This window comes from Chinchilla lanigera, unplaced genomic scaffold (assembly GCF_000276665.1).
Source record: "Chinchilla lanigera isolate Chin_1 unplaced genomic scaffold, ChiLan1.0 scaffold00080, whole genome shotgun sequence".
Classification (NCBI taxonomy): Eukaryota; Metazoa; Chordata; class Mammalia; order Rodentia; family Chinchillidae; genus Chinchilla; species Chinchilla lanigera.
The window spans coordinates 2,249,994-2,275,797 of record NW_004955481.1 but is presented as its reverse complement, the minus strand read 5'-3'; the positions used below and the strand labels follow the sequence as shown (position 1 = coordinate 2,275,797).

Sequence of the window (25,804 nt, the reverse complement as noted above, 5' to 3'; positions counted from 1 at the left end):
ATTTACAATATTTTTAAAATTTTATAGAATGACTAGCTTTAGATCTAACAAGAAATATGTAAGGCGTATATGAAGACAGGTACAACTACTGAAATACATAAAAGCCTAAGTAGGGGCTGGGGATTTAGCTCAGTGGCACAGCGCCTGCCTGGCAAGTGCAAGGTCATGAGTTTGATTCCTGGTACAGGAAGAAAAACAAACAAACAAACAAAAAAAAGCTTAAGTAAATAGAGAACATGGCCCTAAAAGACAAAGGTTAGTATCGGAAACATCACTTTCCCCAAATTGATCTATAAATCAATGAATTCTCAGTCAAAATCCCAACATGTGGTTTTGTTTTTGTTTTTTCCATTTTGAGATAGGGTTTCACTACACAGTTCAGGCTGGCCTTGAGCTCACTTTGTAACCCAGGTGGGCCTCGAACTCACAGCAGTCCTCCTGCCTCAGCCACTTGAGTGCTGGGCTTATAGGTGTGTGCCACCATGCCTGGCCCAACATGTTTTTAATGAACTCAATAAGCTCTTTCTAAAGTTTATGCCGATTAGACAGCATATGCAAGAATAGCCAAGCAATATTTCAATAAAGGACACTGGGAAAGGGAGGGAGTTTAAAATATATCAAAGTGCCTTACAACTTATTATAGTTAAAACAGTATAAAGAATAACACATAGGCTGGCTATGGTGGCACATATTTGTAATTCTAGCACCTGGGGGGCTGAGGTAGGACAATCACCCAAGGCCAACCTGGTCTACAAAGTAAATTCAAGGGCAGTCTGAACTACACAGCAAGACCCTGTCTCAAAAACAAAAACAAACGAAAGAAATAACACATACAGCACTGTAACAACAAAAAGAGAGTCCTGACCCAGTTCTACTAAATTTTATCTGTAGCAAGCATGTCACACTTCTGAGAAAGTGAAAGACAATCTAAGAAAACAACAGAAACTACTATCCCTCCATTTGGAAAACAACATAATTAGAATCTGAGTAGTGTCCTCCCACGATTCATGTCCACCCAGAACCTCACAGTGTGACCTTATTGGTAATTAAAGTAAGGATTGAGAGGAACCCACACTAGATTAGGGTGGAACCTAAATCCATAGAGTGTCCTTATAAAAGCCAGAAAAGGATGCACAAAGACACGAAGGCAATATGACAATGGAGACTGGAATGCTATGCAAGAGATGCCAAGGATTGGCCAGGTGTGGCACACACCTGTAACCTCAGCACTTGGGAGGCTGAGGCAGGAGGATCGCCATGAGTTCAAGACCAGCCTGGACTATATGGTGAGTTCAGACCAGTCTATACTACAACATAGTGAGATCCTGTCTTAAAAAAAAAAAAAAAAAAAAGAAAAGAAAAAAAGGCCAAGGATTGCTGGAATCTACCAGGAAACAAGGGAAAAGTCTGAGAGGGTTTTTCCTGAGCCTCTAATCAGGGACCAACACTCCAACATGTTGATTTCAGACTTTTATTTGCAGAACGTTGAGAAAATTTCTATTGTTATAAATTACCCAATCTGTGGTAGTTTGTCAGGACAGCTCTAAAAAACTAATACAATGCTGTACCATACAAACATAAAAGTGAAATTTCAGATATATCAGAGGTTAAAAGCTGTACCATTTGAAGAAAAATTTGAAAATATTTTCGTATTCATAGGTGAGAGAAAACTTTCACAAATAAGACATAAAAAGACCATAGAAAAAGACCAACAGATTTGTGTATGTTAAAACAAAAGTGTATATCAGCTGGGCATGGTGGCACACACTTGTATCCCTACCGATTGTGAGGCTAACACAGGAGGGTAACCATGAGTTCAAGACCAGCCTGAACTACATATTGAGACCTTAAAAAAGAGGTATTTCATTATTAAATTTAAAAATAAATAATAACCATGATGGTGCCTGTAGTCCTGTGAAACCAGCATTCAGGATCACAAGCTTGAGCCTATCTTGGATAACACAGAGAGACCCTGTCTTAAAATTTAAAAAAAAGAGCATGGGGTACAGATGTATTGCAAAGAGCCTGGATTCAATCTCCAATACCACAAAAAAAAAAAAGAAGAAAGAAAAGAAAATATTTGTAGTATATTGCAGAATAAGGATTAATATCTAAACTAGAGACTCTGCAAATTATTAAGAAACACAAATGACCCAAAAGAATTAGTCAAATTATTAGCATTATGATTATTTTTGAGACAGGGTCTCTGTGTGTAGTTCAGGCTGTCCTTGAATTTACTATGTAGCACAGGCTGGTCAAGAACTCACAGTGACCCTCTTGCATCAGCCTCCCAAGAGCTGAGACTATAGCCATGCACCACCTCACTTGGTTAAGAATTAGTCAAATTATAAAAACAGGAAATAAATAGAAGAAATACAAAAAGGCCAGTAAAAACTTTATAATATCTAAAGCTGGGCATGGAGGTGCATGCCTATAATCCCAGCACTTGGGAAGCTGAGACATGAGGATCATTGCAAATTTGAGGCCAGCCTTGGCTACATAGTGAGTTCAGGGCCACCTTGAACTACGTAGCAAGACCCTATCTGAAAAAATAAAAAACTCAGCCTGCCATAGTGGTGCTTTCCTGTAATTACAGCACTTGGGAGGCTGAGGCAGAAGGATCACTGTGAGTTTGAAGCCATCCTTGGCTACATGGTGAGTTGAAGGCCAGCCTGAACCACATAGTGAGATACTGTCTCGGAAGACAGACAAACAAAAAACTGTATAATATCGAAATAATTGAAAGTATCCAGTATGTCTAAAGGAAAGAAGAATAAAGGCACTTTTTAAACCATTGCTGATAGAAGACTAATATGTATTAAAAAGATGTAGTATTGTTTGTAAAAGCAAAATATTTAACATAATTATCTACAGTAAATACATATTTAACATAATTATCTATGGTAAATACATATTAAATACATAGTAAAAGCAATACAGTAAATATTTTGCAGTATGTCCAAACTATAGCATACAGTATCGCCTTTTTTTTGTTTTGTTTTGGTGATGCTGAGCATTAAACCCAGGGCCTTACACTTTCCAGGCAAGTGCTCTACAACTGAGCTACATCCCAACTCTTTTTTTTTTTTTTTTTTGAGACAGGTTCTTGATAAGTTGCCTAGACTATTCCTCAACTTGTGAACCTCCTGCCTCAGCTTCCCAAGTAGCTGGGATTACAGGTGTGTGCCACCACATCTGGCTACTATATAGCTATTAAAGGAGAATTAGGTGATGTAGTGATAGAGTGATTGCCTAGTGTGCCCTGGATTCTCTACCTGGCAATTAGAGATGGAGGGAGGGGGGGGAGAGAATGAACTAGATCAGTGGTGGCAAACCCATTGCATGTATGCCATGGTGGGCTACTTGTATCATTGAAAGATCTATAACGTTCACCACCATTGAACTAGATCAACATACAGAGAAGCCTCTTCAGAATACAATAAGGGAAAAGAAGAAATCACGGGACAATAAATATAGTGATGTATAATCTATGTTTTTAAACAATTATAAATGTGGTTGGTGCAAATATTGCTAAATAATTATGCAGAGAAAAGTTTAGTGGGAAAAACACCAGTTTGCCAACAGTGTTGCCTCTAGGGAGAGGAAGTATGTATGTGCATGTGTTGGTTTTGAGTATATAACATGGGGGAAGGGGGATAACAAGTGATTTTTATATTTTCTTCCATATACTTCCATATTGTATGAGTTTTTCCAATGAAATGATGCATTATTTGTTATGTAAGTAGAATAAAAAATAATAAGCACCTAGAAAATAATTACAGTAATTGTTAAATTTGCAAAACACAGTGGAACATTGTTTATTTAGGATAGCGTGCCTATGAGTATTTTGAGATAGAATTTTGTTGTTTTTGTTTTTGGCAGTGCTCAGGATCCGACCCAGGTCTTGTACCTGCTAGGCAAGCACTCTACCAACTGAGCCACACTCTAAGCCCATAGTTAGAAATTTGATGATGAACTGAAAGTAGCCTTTGAAAATACCTGAGGGGTAATACTTTTTAAAAAAACACACTAAAGCTGGGTGCAGTGGCACACACCTGTAATCCCAGCTGCTCAGGAGGCAAGGATAGGAGGCTCTGAGTTTGAGGTTAGCCTGGGCAACTTAGTGAGACCCTACCTCAAGTAAAAAGGACTAGAGATGTGCCTCTGCACTATCTGGGTACAATTGCCAGTATAAAAAAAACACACACACACACTTTTGATATCATTTTTATAGTGTCCAAGTATCACACAAAATTGTATTTCAAAGCAGCTGTAAGCCTGTCCAGTAGACACCATGAGCAAAGATCACCCACCCCCACTGAAAAAATATATGGACAAGGTATTATCACTGAAATTAAATGGTGGCAGACGTGCGCAAGGAATATTATGGGGATCTGATCCCTTTATGAGTCTCGTGATAGACGAATGTGTGGAGGAAGATGGCGACTAGTGGGCAATGGAGCAATGCTGGAATAACAGGAGGAAGAGGAAATAGTATCATCATGTGAGAAGACGTGGAAGGAGTATAAATACTGGCTGTTCAGAAAAGACAACCATGTCCCTTCTCCAAAGAGTGGGTTTTACTATGATGTTAAAATTGGGTCATGTATATTTTCATACTGAAAATTTTTTGTTAAATTTTTGTAATAGTAAAAAAAAAGTGTCAAAGCATCATGTAAGCTCTTAGGGAACAATGGCTTTGATTTTTTCCAAATAATACTGAAATAGGATCTAGCTTGGGGATGTTAGAGTCATAACAGCAAAAGCACTGTACTGGAACATGACAGATCTTGGCGTCAGTCTCACCTTTGTACTGTCCTATCTAGCTCAAAGACTATGGTAAAAACTAAGAAATAACATATACGGGAACATTTTGCCATGGACAAAGCGCTGTGAAAACTACTGTTTTAGTCTCTAAAACCATTCACTATCCAGTAGTATAGTGGATTACTTTATCTGCTCACTAAATGCTACACTCTAGATGCAAGACATAAATGTACTTAGGCAAAGACAGTGAGATGCAAAGAAAAAGAGGAACTGAAAATAAGCAAAGTGAATATTTTCACAAGCAGTTGAAAATGCATGACTGACTAAGCAGAAAAGTCCAAGTTTTGGGATATAGAAGCTTTGGAAGCTAACAATGCCTGAGTAGTCTCTTAAAGCAATGATGTAGTAGAGGATGGCTTGAAGCAGAAGAAGTTATCAGAGTCGTGAACAGTATTATACTGTACTAGTGCCAGGGATATAGCTTAGCAGCACAGCACCTGCCTGGTAAGCATGAGGCCCTGAGTTTGACTCCTGGTACAAAAAACAAAAAAACCCTAAGATATCATACAGTATGTAGGAAATAAAAACTTTGAACTGAATATGTGCCCAGTGTGGCTAATGGGTAGGGTTTTAATTTAAAAGCAGCTGGTAGCTAGCATGTATGCATGACTGAGGGCCTCAGCTCCATCTGTGGGAACAGGGAAGCTGCTGAAGCTAGTCAGAGATTATAATCTGTTTAGCAAGAATGGGCATGCACAGAGAATCAGAGTACCAACTGGAACAAAACTGGTGCCTAGGATACAGCCAGAATCTTCTGATGTCATTCAAAACAAATACCAGTCAGCGTCTGGGATATTCAGAAAATTCAGAAATGAGGGTCACCATGAAAATCATGTACTGAGCCAGGGATAAAGCTCAGTGGCACAAGCACCTGCCTGGCAAGCGCAAGGTCCTCAGTTCGATTCCCGGTACCAAAAAAAAAAAAGAAAAGAAAAAGAAAGAAAGAAAATCATGTACTGAAAATAGTCCTTTAAAAAGGCTCGAACAGATCATTATGAGCAAGATTTCACATAGAAATTAAATTAGAGGGCTGGGGATATAGCCCTGTAGCAGAGCATCTGTCTAGTATGTTTGAGGCTCTGGGTTCAATTCCCAGCAAAGACACACACACAGAATATATTTTCCACTGCAAGATGATCTGGATGATTTGGGAGCTCTTGCCATCCATTGTGACAAGAGGATCTAAATACAATTGTGCTTGAGAGCATTGGGGGCAGTTTGGAAATTTGTGGGGGTATTGTTGGCATATCAGTGTAGGGAGAAGATGTTATCCATTGGCCCTTAGTGGTTATAGACCTGGTGATGAGACATTGTGTGTGTGTGTGTGTGTGTGTGTGTGTGTGTGTGTGTGTGTGTTGCTGGGGGTAGAACCCAGGGTCTCATGCACACTAGGCAAGTGTTCTACTATGGAGCTACACACTCAGCCTGAGAGGGAAGCTTAAATAGAATAAAGACCCTGTTTTAGCTTGACCCGGTGGAATACACTATAATCCTTGCTCTCTGAGAGGCTAAGGCAAGAGGATTGCAAGTTTTAAGTCCAGCCTTAGCAATTTAGTGACTTAGTGAGGCTCTGTCTCAAAAAGGAGGAGGAGGAGGGAAGATCCTTAATACAATTTTTTTGGCACAATGAGAAATGTTACAAGAGTTCCTTACTTGGGAGTTTCTGTTTTCTTTCCATCTCACTTTGATGTCTCCTCACAAATGCATCACACAACTCTCTCATAAGCTGCTGGACACCTGCTTTTCCAATTCACTCTTCTTCCATTGCCTTTTTTTTTTTTTTGTCTTTTTGAGACAGGATCTTGCCATGCAGTTCAGACCGGCCTTAAGCTAATTTTCTGGCCCAGGCTGGTCTCCAACTTGCAACGATCCTCCTGCCTCAGCCTCCCGAGTGATGGGATTACAGGCATGCGCCACCCCACCCAGCCCATTGCTTATCAAAGGATATGTTCTTCGAGGTTTGCTTTTGCTTTGTTTTAAAGTATTAGAGATGGAAGTATTAGAGACTGAATATGCCTGAAGTAGTGAGATTTCAAGGTAGAAAATGTTTTCTGTAATACTTCATCATCAGCTGTATGCCATCCTATAGCATAACAGAAAATGACTTTTTAAACACTGAAACTGAGCTCAATTGTACAAATATTGCTTGCTTCTTCTCATATTCAGATTTCTTATATCCATAAATTCCCACATTTTATTTATCTTTAAAGTTTTGATGCATAATCTGCCTTTCCAGGTTTATTCCTGTTAAAGTATTTCCCTCTTTCACTTATAAGCAATCAGTCTAGTCTGTTATTACTTATCCTAATGCAAGTTTTTGTTTTGTTTTTTTTTCTGAGGTAGGGTCTCTCTGTGTAGTTTAAGCTGGCCTTTAGCTCACTATGTACCCTGGGCTGGCCTCAAACTTGCACTGATCCTCCTGCCTCAGCATCCCTAGTGCTGGGATTACTGTATAGGCATGTGCCACCATGCCTGGCATAATGCAGGGTTTTTTTTCCACCTAATCTCCACCTGTACCTCTGTTTTGTTAACTTGCTATATTTTTTTGTACCACATAACTGTCTTAAACTTATATTCATTATTATTAGTGTTTCTGCAAAGAAAGAGGATATTGTGGAGTTGGGAGTGTCAGAGGATGAAAAGTTTTGGGCCATAGGGGGATGCAATGGACAGCTGACAATGAATAAAAACAGTTGATGGAAATAAGATAGCATGAATTTGTACTGGGTATGGTTACCCTGGCTTCAGACTCTGCACAGTAATGCAGGCAGCTTAGAAGTGGAGATACAAAAATGGAGGGACTTGGGTTGAGGACAAGCATGGTGAACCTGGCACACTTCTACTTAACAATCCTTCAGAGGCTTTCCATTCCTTACCACCATCTTCAATACCCTCTACCATCTGGCACTACCCATTTTTCTGGCCTCTTGCACCATTCTCCTCTTGGCTTTCAAGGCTTCATTCACCCGGCCCATGGCCTTCTTCTTCATGGCTTTTGGTATTCTGTCCTTTGCTTTGTCATCTCCTGCTCGCTCTCACCACACTGCTTCAGCTCAAAAATCGCTTCCTCAGAGAATCCTTCCCTGACTCCAAAGCCAACAATCCATCAACAGAGTCTCTTAATATGTACATTTGCTCTTTTCTTGAGATAATATGTTTATTTATATGACTATCCTTTTCTTACATGGAAATAGTTTTCTGGAGGCAGATACTTAGTCTATTTTGTTCACTGCTGAATTCCCACCATCCAGCCTAGTACCCCTCACCAAAGGAACAAATGTCCAATACATTTATTTATTATTATTTTGGTTATTTAGTTTTTTGTTTGTTTGGTCTTTTTCTGAGGTAGGGTCTTGCTATGCAGTTCAGGCCAGCCTTGAGCTCACTTTGTAGCCCAGGCTGGTCTCCAACTTGCAAGGCTCCTCCTGCCTCAGCCTCCCAAGTGCTGGGATTACAGGCATGTGCCACCACACCTGGCATTATCTTAGTTTTTTGAGACAGGGTCTTGCTATGTAGTACAGGCTGGCCTTGAACTTACTATGTTGACCAAAAGCCTCGAACTCATGATCCTGTTGCCTTAGCCTCCCCAGTGCTGACATTATAGGTGTGCACTACCACACCCAGCAAATAAATTTATTGAATGAGTGACAAATCTAGCTATGGGGACTTGCACAAGTTTCTGTTTGTTAATTTGTTTTTCCTAGATCTATTTCCTCATCTGTTAAATCAAGATAATGGTAACTAGCAACTTGAAAATTGCTGCATTAAAAGGGACAATGTAGGTAATATGCTTAGCACGGTGTTTGGCATGAAGTAAGGGTTAAGAAATGTTAGTTGGTATTATTATCATTAAAAATAAGGTCTATGAACAACCAAAAGTCTTATACATTGCTGGTAGGAATGTGAAAATAATTGAGCCAATTTGGAAAGCAGTTTATCATTTTCTTACAAATATAGACATACCATACAAGTTAGAATCAGACTTCTAAATATACACAAGTAAAATGAAAATTTATGTTTACACAAAAATCTACAATGTAGCAGGGCATGGTGGCACACGCCTGTAATCCCAGCACTCGGGAGGCTGAGGCAGGAAAATTCTTGCAAGTTCGAGACCAGCCTGAGCTACAAAGTGATCTCCAGGCCAGTCTGAACTACATAGCGAGACCCTGTGTGGAAAAAAAAAAAAAATCTACAATAGAAGTTTATAGTAGTTTTATTTATAATCGCCCCAAACTGGAAAGAACCCAACAAATTGTGGTATATCCATAGTGGAATACCACTCAGCAAGAAGAAATAAACTGTTACATGCAATGGCATGGATGAACACCAAAAGCATTATGCTAAATGACAGACGCCAGGCTCAAAAGATGACATGTTATATGATTACATTTATACAGAATTTATAGGATATTTTGGAAAAGTCAAACTCTAGGAATGAAAATCAGGTCACCCCAGAGGATGGAGTCGGCCATGAAGGAATGTGTGTGTGTGTGTGTGTGTGTGTGTGTGTGTGTGTGTGTGTAGGGTGGAAATGTCCTGACTGGATTGTGGTTATAGTTACATGATTATATATATTTATGAAATTCATGGCACTGTAAACTGTAATGGTGACTTTTACTGTTATATCTTAATTTTTAAAATGAAAAAAAAACACCAACAGGTGATTAATTGCCTTTTCCTTTTAAAACTGGCATTTATATTTTCTGATTATAAAAGTACTACAGGTTTAAAAAAAAGGTACTACAGACATTTGGGAAAATGCAGAAAAATAATATTTCCTTGCTATCATTTTATAGCCATACAAATTGGGGTCGCGTACATTTTTGCTTTCTGAAATGTACACTTTGCTTTCTGAAATACATTATATACCTTTTCCCAGGTCATTAAATAATTTTCAAAACCATGATTTTATAAGTCAATAATATTCCATTGTAGAGCCGATTTATATTTTAACTATCCCTTTTGGTTAGAATTATATTGTTTATACCATTACTACTTGTCAAATTAAAAATAAAAGAAATTACGTTGTTTCCATTTTTTCCTTACTATAAATAATTTTGGTAGAATTTTTAAAAATAAAGAGCTCAGTGAGGCCAAAGACTTTTCCATTATGGGGTTTCACAGTGTTTAACTGGTAAAGCAACCCTTCCTCGGTGGCAACTCCCTCACTGTAGGAAAAGTGGTTCCACAGGGTGATCTGGCTTCTTTCTCCCTTTGTGGTACAGAAGAGTTAGACATCCTAGTATTTCCGGTATTACTAGTTTAAATCTGCATAGCGCTTTGAATATTTAATGCATACAACATCCGATGGCAGAGGAGGCAGGGCACACGATGTAATCTGTTCATGATCACAAAGTTTATCCGGGGACTTAGTCAAGGACTTAGGTCCCCTCATACTCAGTCTTAGAAAGTAAATATTTCCCCAGCTGGGGGTCTGCCTCATCTACTTTTCTCCTCAAAAGGGAGCTTCGGTCATCCTAGAAATAACTCCCCAGGAACCTGGCACACAGGGAACCAAGTGGACGCTGTCCCATCCTCAAACGTCCGTGGCAACATCGCCACCTACCAGGAGGGGTCATTTCACCCATGATGGCAGGGGAACACCTACTGCCCCCCGACCCAGAGGGACCAGGGAACTGAAGGATCGCCCGCTTCGCAGCCCCTTGAGGTTGCGTCTGTCATCACGAAGCTGCCGGCGCTGCCGGTCCCTGAGGCTTCTAGCACGGAGGCTAGGCTCTCCCCAGACACAGGCACCTCAGCGGGAGGCACCCCACCATCTTAAGGACGGGGTGAGGGCAAGCAGGGACCTCGCTGCTAAGGGGGTGGTGGAAGACTCCTGGGAAGGGACAGAGAAACCTCCAGAGCGCAGGTCTCCAGTATCCCAGAATGCCTTGGACCCCGGAAGTACCCGGCTTCCCGGAAGTGCTGGGCTGGCTGACAGAGCCGGGCTAGTCAGAGCGCTGCAGTTGCAGGGTTGCTATTCGGAGTCTGGAGGTCGAGTGGGGGACTCGGGGAGGGAGTGACCTCGAGGCCAAGTGGCGGGAAGATGGAGGAGGAGGAACTGGAGTTCGTGGAGGAGCTGGAAGCCGTGCTGCAGCTCACGCCCGAGGTGCAGCTCGCCATCGAGCAGGTGAGCATTCCGCCCGCTCAGGGGAGGCAAGCGCGGGGCACGGGGCGGCTCTGGGTGGGTGGGGCCTGCGAAGGCCCAGGGAGGAGGCGGTGTTAGGACCAGAAGGTTGGGGCTTAGCGCAGAGGGAAAGTGAAGGGCTGAGGAGAAGCGGGGTGGGGGAATGGCTTACTGAGCCAGGGGCGAGAAAGCGTTCTTTCTAGGCCCCCGTTTTCTTTGGAGGCTGGGGCGTCCTGGGGGGTTTGCGCAAAGGAGCTCTGCACTTGGAGGATGAACCTACAAGCAGGGGCCCCTTGAGTGGCAGCGTCAAGTTCTAGACGGGCGGGGCTTCATTCATTGATCAGGCTGGTGCCGCTGCTCCCGCGTCTCCTGCTGGAGTGAGGGGTGGAGGGAGACCTTTCTGAAGCGAGTGGCAGAGCAGAGGAACATATTGAAAAATGCCCCTTTTACCATGCTTAAAAGGTTGAGAATTCCTGCTGTTTGGGTTACATTGGAGAATATTCCCCGGAGTCGTCTCCTACCTGCAGGATGTCTTCAGGGAATGAACTTTTCTTTTCAAGTTTATTACAAATTGAAGGGTCATGATATTAGAAGTCGTGTTGTGTCTTTGTACAGGGCTTTGCTCTGGGTAAAGGCAGAAAATCCCCCCTAAAGGAATTGTCGCGGTGTTATGATTTAGGAAAAGGACAGTTATACCTCACGTAATGACCACTGGAAAATTTTTCTGAGTAAAACATTGCTTCCACTAATAAGTAACATCGATTGACCGGTAATACCATGGCTTTGCCACCATACTAAGTAGTGTATTTTTATCGTTCCATTTGTAGACTTTTGGGTTGGTATTTTTCTAGGAGCACTAGGATAACTTGTACAAACCACATTTGCTACATCCTGAGGATGCCAGGGCCTAGGGCAGAAACCTTGTGTTCAGACCATACTGCTCCACGACCCACCTCCTCGCCAGAAAAAGACATACATTGCAGTTATCCTTGGACCTAGTGGGTTCTAAGGGGAGAAACAGAACGCAGTCAGTTATGGTTTGACTGACAGGAATTCAGAAGATCTTAGACTTTGCTATTTTTAAAGAATATGCTTGAGACGTAGAGTAGGCTTATCTAGTAAGTAAACATCTGATGTGACTCAAGATGAATTTAGACGTTCTTCATACTTTAGTAGTCTAAGATTGAGTAAAAATCTACTAATAATACTTATGTGGATATTTTGTTTTACAGTGCTGGGGATCAAGCCAAAGGCATTGCACATACTAGTTACACTGAGCTACGCTGACAGTCCTGCAAACAATACTTGTCAAGAGTAGTGATATTTGAGGAATTAGAAAGGGTTGATATAATGGAATCACATTTTACCCAGAGATTAAGCTCTGAAGTCATTGCATAAAGTGAAAGCTGCTATAGACGTGTTACGTTTGAAATTCTTTAAATTGCCTATGAAATATATTGTGTAAGCACTGCTTTGATAAATCTAGGGTTAGTTTTCTCATCTAGCATTTCAGTGAATCACTTTTTGTGGTTATCACAGATGGAGTAGTTAGTTTAAGTTAAGAGCTTTGTTAGTATATAGAAACATTAAAACCTAGGATAACACTCAGGAATGGTAAGAGGAATGCAGAAACTGAGCAAACCTTGAGGAAGTGGTTAATTCACATCTCTTAGATCGTACTCAGGATGACACTAATTCTTATGGCAGGCAGATTTTCCAGCAGTTCCTCTGGGAAGGGCATATGAGTGAAATGATTTGAAGTTACATCTGTATATGACAGTGGTGGCGAACCTATGGCACATGTGTTGTTTTTCTTTTTAACACAAAAGATAGGGCTGGGGATATAGCTCAGCGGCACAAGCACCTGCCTGGCAAGTGCAAGGTCCTGAGTTCGATTTCCAGTACCAACAACAACAAAAAAAACCAGAGCTACACAAAAGATATTAATGTATGAGTTTTTTTTTCTAAACTAAAACCTCAGTATTCAGGTTTAATAGCAGCGTTCATACTTTGTGATAAATAAGTGGATTTTGGGTTGTAGTTTGGGTACTTGTCTTTAAAAGGTTAGCCATCACTGGTATATGACATATCTCTGCATAAATATATATTACAGAAATGCTAAACATTTAAGAAAAAAATACCGTCATTACCTCTGTCTCTTTTTCACATTGTAGATGTCTTAAACTCTTCTAACAATTGTGTTTGACCTCTCTTAGGAGACATTTTGATCCTTTGATGTGCTATATTTCTTTGGAAGCCTTCATCTTTGAAGAAGTTGCTTCCCAGAATCATAACTATCTTGAGCTGGTAAAACTTCAGTATCCAGGAAGTCACTTGACTGCATTGGTTGGTTCTGGGGATTGAACCCAGGGCCTAGGGCCTTCACGCTGAGCTGCATCTGCAGTCATTTTCTATTTTTTATTTTTTGAGACAGAGTCTTGCTAAGTTCCCCATGCTAGAGTTGGACTTGCAATACTGTCTTGACCTCCTGGGTGCTGTAATTATAGGCATGTGTCCCCATGCCTGACTTCACTGCTTTTTTTTTTTTTTGTGGTGGTGGTGCTGGGAATTGAACCCAGGGCCACTCTGCCACTGAGCTACACACCCTGCCCAACTTTTTGGAAACAGTTATCTCCCTGACTTGCCGTAGTGGGGCTTGAACATGTAATACAGTACTCCTTCCTCAGCTTCCCTCAGTGCTAGAATTAGAGGCATGCATCACCACATCTGGCTTGATTGCTTTAATGAGCCACCTTATTACATGTTCTTCAAATTGTGACTTTTAAAGGGATCTAGACATATTTCTCCAAAGGTGGTTTCGTTTGTAAACCTGAATGCGGGCTCTTCATTTCTTGACATTGTCTGCAGCATAAAATATGATTCATTGAAGAGTAGGGGTGTATAGTTCAATGGCTTGCTTAGTACGTGTGAGCCCATGCATTTAATACCCCAGCCAAGAAAAATGTATTGCTTCAATGCATAATGAATTCTGCTGAGACATCATGGAGACTTAGCACAATTTATCAAGGCTTCCTTAATAAACCATGTCACCAGCTGGTTTAATCTAAGAGTATACAAAGCCTGCTGACTTTTCCTTGTCCTTGAGATTTCATTGACATGAAATTTGCATTTTTACATTTACATGTTCTGTCCATTTTGCCAAGATGTTAAAACTACAGATGGTGAAAATTAAAGATTTACTTTAACAGATATTTTATTGGGTGTTTATTAAATAGTTGTTTTATTGAAGTATCTGTTATGTGTGAAGCATACAAAATGAATAAAGAATTTTTCTCTTCAGGAAACTTAACGTCTAATAGGGAAGAAATTAAAATACATACGGTAGAAAGATCATAGTTATTGCTAATCCCTTATTTTTAAAAATGTATTTTCTTTCTGACAAAAATTATATATGCATTTTGGTGTCCAAATTGATGTTTTCCTATATAACCACTTGTTTTTATATAGGTATTTCCAAGCCAGGATCCTCTAGATCGAGCAGATTTCAATGCTGTTGAATATATCAATACTCTGTTCCCAACAGAACAAGTAAGTATAGAGTTCTAGGTTTCTTTCATTTCAGTGGCTTCTGGCTCATCCTGAGTGTTATGATTGGTATGTTATACTGTATAACCTAACAACTCTTGATGAAAAGTGAGTGTTAGTTTGAAATCAAACTCTACTGTAAGTTGGGCATGGTGGTGCACACCCATAATCCCAGTCCTCGGGAGACTGAGACAGGAGGATCACCATGAGTTAAAGGCCAGCCTGGGCCACGTGGTGAGTTCAGGAAGACCCTGTCTCACCAAAAAAAAAAAAAAAGACAAAACACCCCCAAATCCAAAAAATTCTAGTGTAATCAATTAGGTCAGCTATATAATTGTGTTAGAGTAGAATTCTTTGTTTAGTGATCATATTACTAGAAATTATATCCTTAGGTTTTAATAGTACTCCTTCCATCAAACTGTGTTGTAAATTGGAAAGTAGGAAGGATTTTTGTAATAAGGAAAAACTGTTTGTGAGTCAGTCAGGATAAGCCTCGAGTCATAAGCAACTTTCGCTCCTATTTAAAAATGTAAATTTTTAGATGGAGTGCTAAACTACATCCCCAGCCATTTTTATTTTGTATTTTGAGACAAGATCTTGCTGTGTTGCCCAGGCTGGGTTTAAACTTGAGAACCATCTGCCTCTGTCTCCCAGAATGCTGGGATTACAGGTGTGTGCCACTGCATCCAACCTGTTACTGTCTTGTGGGGTGATTTGCCTGGATAGATGTTTTTCTTACAGTAAGACCAGAATTAGAAGTAGCAGAGTTGGCAAAAGGAGAGCTAGAGTTCCACTTGATTTTTCATTCATTCAGCAGACATTCAGTGGATGCCAGTTATGTGTGGTCAGTCACTGTCCCAGGTTCCAGGGACTCAAACCTTGCTCTTGAGGTGTGCATGATCACGTATGAGGAGACACAGTTGAATGCTGTAAGGGAGGTATGCAGACAGTACAATGAGGAGAAAAAGAATGGTTCTTACTAGGAAAATCAAAACCTCAGGAAAACCCTCTGTCATGTCTTAAAGGATTTATTTGTTCATTCAGTTCAGTCAAACTCAGCAATCATTTATAAAGTGTCTATTAATTGTGAGTCCTCCTTTTAAAAACTGAGTAAAAAATGGCCAACACAGCAGTTTAATTCCTGGTCTCATGGGGTCTAGAGTGGGAAAGAAGACAAAACAAATTAACAAATGAATAGACAAGAGATTATCAAGTGTGGTTAATGATGTGATGAAATGCAGATGCAATGATAGGGTCTGATGGCACGGGTCGGGGTCCTTCCAATAAAGGAAGATTAAAAGGACTAAAAGGGAAGCTGTCACTGAAGCAGTTCCCTTTATGCTGAGGCCTGATAGATACATAGGAGCCAGGCTTGTAGCAGTTGGGTGGAACACTATTCTAGGCAGAGAGAGTGGCTAGGTAAATCTTCAGGAAAGAGGAGGGAAAAGGAGTCACAGGGGTCACAGGAGGCAGGACTTGAGGCAGGATGATCAGTTAGGAGGGAAAAGCACTGAGTCACTGCAAAGAGATAAGAAGCTGAGTGAAGGCAGTGGAACAGAGAACTCGATCTGAGAACTGAGGATGCAGAAGTCAGTTTTGTTCCTGAAGGGATGCACTTGAAGAGCCTGCAAAATCTAAAATTCATTAATTCCGCAACAACAAAAATACCCACTCTGCCTACCTGTATAAGAAATTGAGCAGGGGAGCACTCGGGAGGCTGAGGCAGGAGGATCACTGCGAGTTCAAGGCCAGCCTGGGCTATAAAGTGAGCTCAAGGGCAGCCTGAACTGTATAGTGAGGCCCTGTCTCAAAAAGGCAAAAAAAAAAAAAAAAAAAAAAAAAAGAGAGATTGAGCAGGGGGAGTACAGTTCCACAGCAGCTTAGCATGCTCAGCAGCCCTGGGTTCAATCCCTAGCACAAAAAAAGAAAAAGAAAAAGAAAACATTATGAATAGAGGTATGAGGTCCTTACCAACATAGACCTTATAGTCTCTCTTAATAATTAATTGCACAATTTACTGATATAAGTAAATTATGAAGTTACAGTGACTTGTTTGTATCATTATTGTTACTTGCTCATAAAGAGTTCTGAGTTCTACTACAGCTATAAAAATGGTAAACATTTATTGGATGTTTACTGTGCACCAAGCACCATGCTAAGCACTTAACAACGACGAAATCTCCACTTTGCTATCATTCTTATTTTCTGGTGGGAGTAAAGAGGCACAGAGAGATAAAGGCACTCAATTGAAATGTGGTAGCACTTCCACGAAGAGGAACAGGCCGCCGGAAGAATATGAAGAGGCTTTCCTGCGGAGACAGGAAGCATTATAGGCTAAATAAAGGATTCTGAACTTTGAATTCTAGCCTGACACATTGGGTAGGTGTTGGCATCTCCCCCAGTGCTGAGAGTAGGGAGGAAGAGCAAGTCTCAGCATTTAGTAGGGTCAGAGGAGAGTGTAGACATGAGCTCAGTTTCGAACACATTTGTACCATGCAGGTAGAAATCTATAGATGGGTCTTTGAGTGTGGAGCTTACAATCTGGGTCTTAAACGTCTGGACATATAGCATTCAAACTTTCTTTTTTTGAGTTAATAACAAGATTATCTCTTTTTCATTGGTGCACTTGGCTGTTTTTTAAATACATTTTTATTTTTAATTGACACAGTAATTGTACATATTCATGGGAGGCAGTGTGACATTGTAGTACATGTAATGATCAGATCAGAGCGATTGGCATGTGTATCACCTCAGACATTTATCATTGCTTTATTTTGGGAATACAAAGTCCTCTCTAAAACTGTTTTAAAATATGTAATTAATTGTTATTAACAATAATCTTATTGTTCTATAGAACATTGGAAGTTATTCCTCCTATTCAACTGCACCCCCCCTCAACATTTTAGCATGGACATACTACTTTTTTTAAATAAAAATTTAAAAATGATAAACTGTGTAATTGTCTTTGTGGAGATTTCACAGATAGAAGTTATAGCTCAACATTTTCTATGAAAAGAGAATTTTAGGTTTAGCCAGAGATACACATTTGGTAACAACTTGCATAAAGATAGCAGTTTTAGCTATGTTAAGTGTTTCACTTATCCCAGTCTATCGAGAATGCTGACTCAGCAAAACAAAGTGTTAGATTTGAAATTTACATAGGAAACCCCTAGGTTCTCACCTCTTCCTAAAATGATAGTATGTATTTATTTTTTAAACTACAGAAGGTAGTACAAGGCATTTACTGTTCTACAGCTCCAGTCATGTCTTTTCTAATTATGTGTTAGATGCCTCCATGTACATGATAATATATAGTGAAATTTCTTAGTGTCACTTAGGAAGTGTATCACACAGGGTTACCTTTATTTCCCAGGTCCCAGAGTTACACTTACCAGTTATCTGTCAATCTAGATTCCCATGGGCTTTAGTAAAAAAGCAGTAGAAAGTAGTGACCTTATGATTTTTTTAAACTATTGCTAAATTTTGGGCAAAAGCCATTCATGTACCTCACAATAAATACTGGTTAATTATGTGTTTATATTGTTTAAAATGTTAATACATCACGAATAGATTTAGTGTCACTCTAGGGAGAGGGTGTGATTGTATTTCTGTTGAGTGGTGTGTGCTTGTGTGTCTGTTGCCTAGAGGATGAACTGTGGGCCGGGACAGGTCCCTGGAGGTTCAGGTCACTGTTTCATCTGGGTCAGATGGGGGAGGAAGCCTAGGTTTCTATAGTTGATAGAGCGCCCTGTGCTGCCTGCTTCTGAAGGGTAACCTGGTTTGGTAGCAATGCTCTGGAAACCCTTTTTAGTCTGCTGGAGTGAGCTGAAGGTAATCATTTGTCATGTTTGATTAGGGGAAACTAGGTGAAATTTGTGAAAAATATTATAATTTCAGTATAATCTAGTTACTTGGGTGATTGAGGCAGGAGGATGATGAAAGTCCAAGAATTCAAGACTATCCTGGACAACATCAGAAGCCTCGATCAAAAATAGAGAGCTAGTTTAATTAAAAACTTTAAAAAGGGAAGTGTTTAAAAGAAAAAAAAAAGCCAAATTATCCCAATTTACTTTTAAAGCACTATACATTTTCATAGAAGAAATAGAGTAGGCATCATACACAAATACCTGTAGTGGTTATACCCTCCTGGGAGCATAGGATGATTTTACCTATGTTCTATATTTTCTACAATCAGCATGATTTACCATTAAAATCAAGAAGTATCTTTCAATAATCAAAGCATTTGAAAAGCTATACAGAAAAAATTATACAACCATTACAACTAAACCAGAGGAGTGATTCTCAGAGGCTGTACCACATCCATCTAAATAACCCATCTGGATTCCAGTGGGGATTTTTTCCAACTCCAGTGCAGAGAGGATTCCTGCAAAGGGAGGCAGGAGTGGGTTTTATCTGTCTGGTGTTTTGGGGTGGAGAAAAAGTAGGTCAAGAAACATTGCATGCCAGATGTGGGGCGTACACCGGTAATCCCAGCACCTGAGAGACTGAGGCAGGAGGATCATGAGTTTGAGGCTAGCCTGGGCTACATAGTAAGAACTTGTCTTTAAAAACAACAACAACAGAAAACTCCAAAATAACAACAAATAAACGAACCGCTGCATGAGAGGAAGAGCAGAGATCTTGGAGTCAGACAGACTTCACTGAGTCCAGCTATGCGGCAGGTCATCTCCATGACCTCAGACAAAGTGTCCAGCCTTTTAAGGCTATTTCTCAAATCCTAGCATTGAGGAAGATAATAGTTTGCCTAGTATAGCTTAGAGGATTAAGGGAATACTTTCTGTGAAGTATCCGGAACAGTTTCATAATGAACCCTTGTTATATGTTTGCACGCTTTCCCTTTTGCTTCCTCAGTAGAAAATCTGGAAAATAGAGGAAAAGCATTTGCCTATGAGTCCACGTAACAGGGTGATTATTAATTTTTAGGGTATTTCTTTCTGTTCTTTTAATAACTATATTCATGGAGTACCTCATATTTAAAAAGTGTTTCTCCTATGTTAGCATGGGATCAAAAGCAATCTTCTCTAATGTTTCATAACCTCCCTGACCAAGGTCTCTAGGAGTGGTGAAAAAGCCCACTAAATGAATATAGCCTAGTTTATTTACCTTTTCCACTAATAAGACCTTAGAATATCTCCGTGTCTTTTCTATCCTAAATGTTGTTGACTGCATAAATATTCTGGATTATTCCTCTTAGAAAAATTGGTAGAGCTTAGCCGCTTCATGTCTAAGGATTATTAAATTTAAGGAGTGTACCAGTAGCAATATTTACTGATGTGGAATGACCTCCAAGTAATATTAAGTGAAAAAAACATGGTATAGTACACTTATGGGTATCCTTTTAACACATCGACTATCTGTGAGAAAGTAGAAGAGGAACTGGCTCAGAGTCATTACCTCTGGGAAAGAGAACAAGTGTAGGTGGGTTCAGGCAGTTCAGGTTTAGCCCCCCGTGAGAGGGGCCCGTGGATTTTACTATTTACCAGTGGTGGCAAACCTATGACATGCGTGCCACAGCAGGCTGTTTGTATCATTGAAAGCTCAAAAAAGTTCACCATCACTTCTGTATACTCTTTTTTTTTTTTTTTTTTAAAGCTAGGGTCTCACTTTATAGTGTAGGCTGACCTCAAAATCCTCCTGCCTCAGCCTTTCAAATGCTGGAATTATAAGCATGTGTCACTGTATCTAGGTTATCATCTTTTACTATCTTAATCTTTGCTGCTGTACATGTTTTAACAATTTTGAATAGTTTACTCCCCCTCCCCCAGTACCAAGGATTGAACCAAGACCCTTTGTACAGAGCTAAATTCCCATCTCCCTATTTAATAATTTTTAAATTTTAAGACAGGGTCTTACAAAGTTGCCCAGGCAGGACTTGAACTTGTGATCCTCTTTCCTCAGCCTCCCAGAGTGCTGGGATTACAGGCATATGCCACCATGCCCAGCTTGCAAATACTTTATATTTGTAATTAAAGTCATTTATTACAATAATTGTATATATGTGTATAAATTATACAATTTTGATAGGAGTTCTTATTTTCAGAAAAGATATGAGAATAGTACTTACCCAGACTTCCCAAATACTAACATTTTTTAAATACCAAAGAAAGGTTTCTTTTAAAAACCAAAGAAAGGTTTCTTTTAAAATGGGCTCCAGCAGAGACAGGCAGGCCAGGAACTGTTATGCCTCTTTTGCATATGACAAAATAGAAAAAGAAAGGTTGAACAGCTTTCCCGACAGCAAATTAGAATTGGTACAGGTTGGCCAGACCTCGGATCCTTGACAACTGGGTCTGCTATTAACACTGGTGGTAGTGACTTAAATTATACCCAGTCCAGTTTCGAAGTGACAAGCTTGAGAGAATTGAATTGAATCCAGTTGAACTGGATTCCTCAGTTAAAGCAGCTTCTCTTTTGAGATTCATCATTACCCCAGACTACTTCTGGTTTTCTGAATATTCTGAGTAACTATTGGGTCCATCAGAATAGTAACAAGTATGACATTTGAAACATTAGAGATCTGTTTCTCTTACCAGAACTGCACCTGGAAGACTCTCAGCCTCCCCCTGCCCCCAGAGGCAGTGGGTAACAATTTATAAGCACACTTCCTGTACCACTTCCAATTCCTTCTGAGAAAAAAAGGATTTACAAAACTATTTTGGAAAATTTTGAGTTAAATGGTACTATAAAGTTGTTCCTTCTCTCATCCACTAGGAGGCACCATTTCCCCACACTTTCTCATCTCTAGTGGCCCATTTGTTTTCTCATTATCTTTTTAAAAAAGTTATTGTAATCGTAGTAGCACATAGTTAATATGAGCATTTGAAAATACTCATAGACAAAAGGAGGAAAATTTCAAAACCCTTTTCATTGATTTAGAACTACGAGCGCAGATTTCAGCTACTAGTATATTACCCCTACTAGTATGTATCGGTCCACACTTTTTTCCAGTGGATGTCTATACTTAAAAAGTAAATTTATTTGTTGAAGTATAACATAGAGGAGTATACAGATCTAAAGTGAACAACTTGATGAATTTTCACTGAATGAATACAGCCTTGTAACCACCACTCAGATCAAGAAATAACACATTTTTAGAAGGCCTTTCTTGCTACCTCACAGTCACTGCTTTCTCCAAAGGTAAGCACCAAGTTGACTTCTGACATAAGAGAATAGTTTCACTTGTTTTTGAACTGCATAAATGCAACTGTATGGTATATGCCTTTGGTTCTGGCCTTTTTTTTGTGACATTGTGTTATGTCATTGTTATGTGTTCTAATAGTTCATCCATTTTCTTTGTTTTAATGAATTTGTTATAATCCTGTATACTGTGAGTTAGCAACTTTCTGCAAACATACAGCTCATACATATTTTGTGAGCCATGCTGTATCTGTCAAAACTTTTCAACTTTGTTATTTTAGCCTAAAAAGCAGTTATAGATAATATGTAAATGAATGTGTTCCAATAAAACTTTATTTATAAAAAATAGATGCTGGGCATGATTTGGCGATAGGTTGCAACTTCTGTTGTACAATGATATAATACTGTGAGATTAAACTGACTGAGATTTCATAAATAACCTTTATAGCTCATCATTTTCCTGTGAGAGAGGAAATCTAGGAGGTGAAATAACAGCAGAGCACTTTTTTTTCTTTATCTTAGTCTCTGGCAAATATAGATGAAGTCGTGAACAAAATTAGACTGAAAATAAGGTAAGTCACACTGTATGTTCTGGGAGGTTTTTTTTGTGGTTTTGGGACTTGAGCTCACGGCCTTGAGATTACTAGGCAGGCACTGTGCCGCTGAGCTGTATCCTCAGCCTTGTATGATTGTTAATGAGAAGTATATTGTTAATTTAATCACTTTGAAGTCATAACTGGAATCACACAGAGCTCTGAAACCTCAAATTAAAAAAAATAGTAATTCTTTTATCTGAGTTTCCATACGAGCTCTGTGGCAAGGAACTTTATTCTGTGGCCAGTTTTCGTTATTCATAAAAAAGGAAAGAAGCTCTAACAGCTCATTCAAAACAGTTAATCATAAAAGACAAGAGCTTTTCTACAATTTTTTTTCTTTTTTTGTTTCTGGGGCTTGAACCCACAATCTTCACACTGAGCTATATAGCTCCATCCCCTTTTAAAATTTTTAGATTTTAAGACAATCTTCCCCATGTTAGGCTCAAACTTATGGTGATCTTTCAGCCTCAGCCTCTGAGTGCTGGGATTATAGATGTACAGCACTATAATATTTTTTAGTGATTTCCCTTCCCTAGTAGATTTACCTTTTTTGTATTGTCAAAGGTCAGATGTGGAGCTGGGCTTACACATGTATCTCTTGGTTACCTCCTGGCTTATAGTGTGGGTCTACTAGTTGACCTGGCTTGTGGTCCAGGATTAAACAGAATTAACCCGAAATGGGATTGTCCAAGGTGACCATTAGCATCCTTGCCCAATACCCTTGTTCTGGCTTACGCATGTCTTGAGTTTACGGTTTTGACATGTGGAAAGTACTCATCAACAAATGTCAGTTCATTATCTAAATAGGTTGATTTCCTTACCTTCCTTAAATTACGTCACATGATATAGTTTTGGGTTTTTGTGTTTATTTTTAATTGTTGATGAAAGTATTCATTTTGAGTCCAAGAGATGAATTTTTGCCCTATATCCTTTGGGTCTTTCAGTGAAGACCTTTGCCCTATGAATGTATTCTTTCATTGGTGGCTTAGAAGTGCAAAGAAGGCCAGCTATGGTGTTGCACACACCTGTAATCCCAGCACTCAGGAGGTTGAGGCAGGAGGATGGCTGCCTGAACTACATAGTGAGACCCTGTCTCAAAGGTGCAAAGAAGTTTCCTGTTTCCTTCCTTCCTTCCTTCTTTCTTTCCGTCCTTCCTTCTTTCCTTCCTTCCTTCCTTCTTTTCTTAGTTTATTTTTATTTTAATTTTTGGTTTTCTGAGACAACATTTCAGCTTTGCAGTTCAGGCTGGTCTCTAACTCACTATGTAGCACAGGCTGTCCTTGAATTCATGGCAATCCTCCTGCCTCAGCTTCCTGAGTGCTGGGATTACAGGCATGTGCCACTGTGCCCGGCTAGTTCCTTACTGTTTTGTTGGACTTCAGCTGTAACAATTCTAGTGGAGACCACTATGTTATCCAAGGTTTTGCAAAGAAAGTGGAAATTTCTTGATGATCCCGTGATCACCTTCTCACTACCATACCTTTCATGAGGAATGAAACTGACCAATAGAAATCCTGTTGAGGTACCATTCTATGGCCCCTGTTGAGCCTCAGGGAAAAGAGGATCCAGAAGCCATACATCTGTTTCATACATGTTGCATATCAGGCCACATAATCAGTAAGTACTAATTTCATATTACCCTGGCTTCTTAACCCTTTCATGGTCTCCTGAGAGAAAAGAATTTGGAATTTTGTGGTGGTAATTTGAATTCTCAGCTTATTCCTTTAAAACTTCTACATCTTTGTCATTCCTTGTTTGTTTTTCTGTTTTTTGTTTGTTTGTTTTTGTTTTGAGACAAGGTCTTGCTATGTAGTCTAGGCTGTCCTTGAACTCACTGTGTAGTCCAGGCTAGCATCAAATTCACAGTGACCCTCCTGCCTCAGTGCTGGGATTACAGACATGTGCCACCATGCCTGCTGTCAATCCTGATTTACTCCGTGAATAGTACTAAAGTTTTATCAGTCCTTTTGGAGAACTCTGTTCAATAAAAATTGCCATCTATCATCATGATCATTTTGAGACAGGATCTCACTAAATCACTAAGTTGCCCAGGCTGGGCTCTAACTCACAACCTTCCTGCCTCAGCCTGCCATAGTGCTGGGATCAGAAATGTGCATCACCACACCTGCCTGTCCAAGGCCTCATTCTTCTATCATCACACTTGCTTGGTTTTGTGAATGAGTAGCTGGAGTCTGCAAAAATTGATAGATAAGCTGGGCGTGGTGGTGCAGGCCTGTCATCCCAGCACTTAGGAGGTAGAGGCAGCAGAATCATTTCAAGTTCAAGGCCAGTCTGAACTACATACCAAGACTCTGTCTTGAAAGAACAACAAAAAAATTGATGTATAAATCACTAACTTTTTTCTTTTGGCCCACCAGAATGGAGATCATTTGATTTATATCCTTTAACTTTTTTGCTAGGAGACTGGATGACAATATTCGAACTGTTGTAAGAGGTCAGACAAATGTGGGACAGGATGGAAGGCAAGTAAGTAACTTATTCCTCTGTGTTGATTACATTTCTCTTATTTCATTAAGATCCAACACCAAGCGGCCAAAATGTTGATCTGTCTGCTCACAGAGCACTTTCTTATGGATGTGTCCCATGCACAGCAGGAACCACATGTGACTTTCCCACCCCTCCCAGCACTCCGCCCGGCCAGGCTGCCCAGACTGGCCGTGAGCTTTCAACTCAGTGTTCCTTGGACGAGGACTTCAGCACAGCTCAGCTGGGTCTGGGACATGCAGGCTGCAGTGAGCAAACTGAAGTTTCCTTGTCCTCCACCTGAGTGTTTGATGTTTATTGTGCCCTTCTTTATTTTGTGTCTGTGGTTAAATGAGGTCACTGCTTTTGTCTATCAGCTCTGTTGCAGTTTTGCTATTTTGTTGCTGCGAAAGAAAGTTGCCTGCTGTAGCTACAATTCCTTTTACCTAGCTTGCCAGCAAACAGGTAACTGTAGACTCATTTCAGTTTTACGGGTCTTTTTGGATCTAGTCAGGGAAAGCTGTTGAGAGGTGAATGAAGGGAAAAAGAAGTGTGTGGGGAGGAGATATTCTTCAATGATTGAGAGGCCAGATGTTATCTATTAGCCGTTTTCTTTTTTATTTGGATTCTGTTTTTGTGTTTAGGCATCATATTTCAGAAATTGCTGTCATAACAGAAATGCTGAGCATGCCTTTCTCGCCTTCCTCTTACTGTGTCTGGTCCTCCCTTTCCAATGTTAATTCAGTTAGGTCACGAGTGCACCACTGCGATCGCTTCAGTTGTTATTTGCTGTCTTTGAGTTTTTTAGGATAGGTGATTTCTGAAAATGTTTATTATGCTAACTAGATTTGAGGCGAGGGGAAGGATGTGATCTATGTGGAAATTTTCTCATCTCTAATATACCTGTTTCCCTCTCTCGTGACTCACAGGTGTTGTGTGTCTCTCTTTTATATTTGTAATTTTATCCAGCTCTCTTTTTATGACTCTTTTTTCCTCTTAATAGTCTTCTTCTGTTAGCCTATTTATTTATAGACATATTGGGTTCTTAAAAGGAACCTCATTA

The 25,804-nt window shown here is 39.9% G+C and overlaps 1 protein-coding gene across 1 annotated transcript in view; it reads left to right on the top strand.

Annotated features, from left to right (window-relative positions):
- Positions 1 to 10,732: 10,732 nt before the first annotated feature.
- Vps53 (vacuolar protein sorting 53 homolog (S. cerevisiae)) overlaps positions 10,733 to 25,804 on the top strand; it is a gene marked incomplete in the record, with an annotated part of 134,397 nt that continues 119,325 nt past the window's right edge. The window contains 4 exon segments of the mRNA XM_013503465.1: positions 10,733 to 10,960; positions 14,426 to 14,506; positions 22,184 to 22,233; positions 24,678 to 24,744. Of these exon segments, the coding sequence (XP_013358919.1) occupies positions 10,877 to 10,960; positions 14,426 to 14,506; positions 22,184 to 22,233; positions 24,678 to 24,744 (282 nt within the window).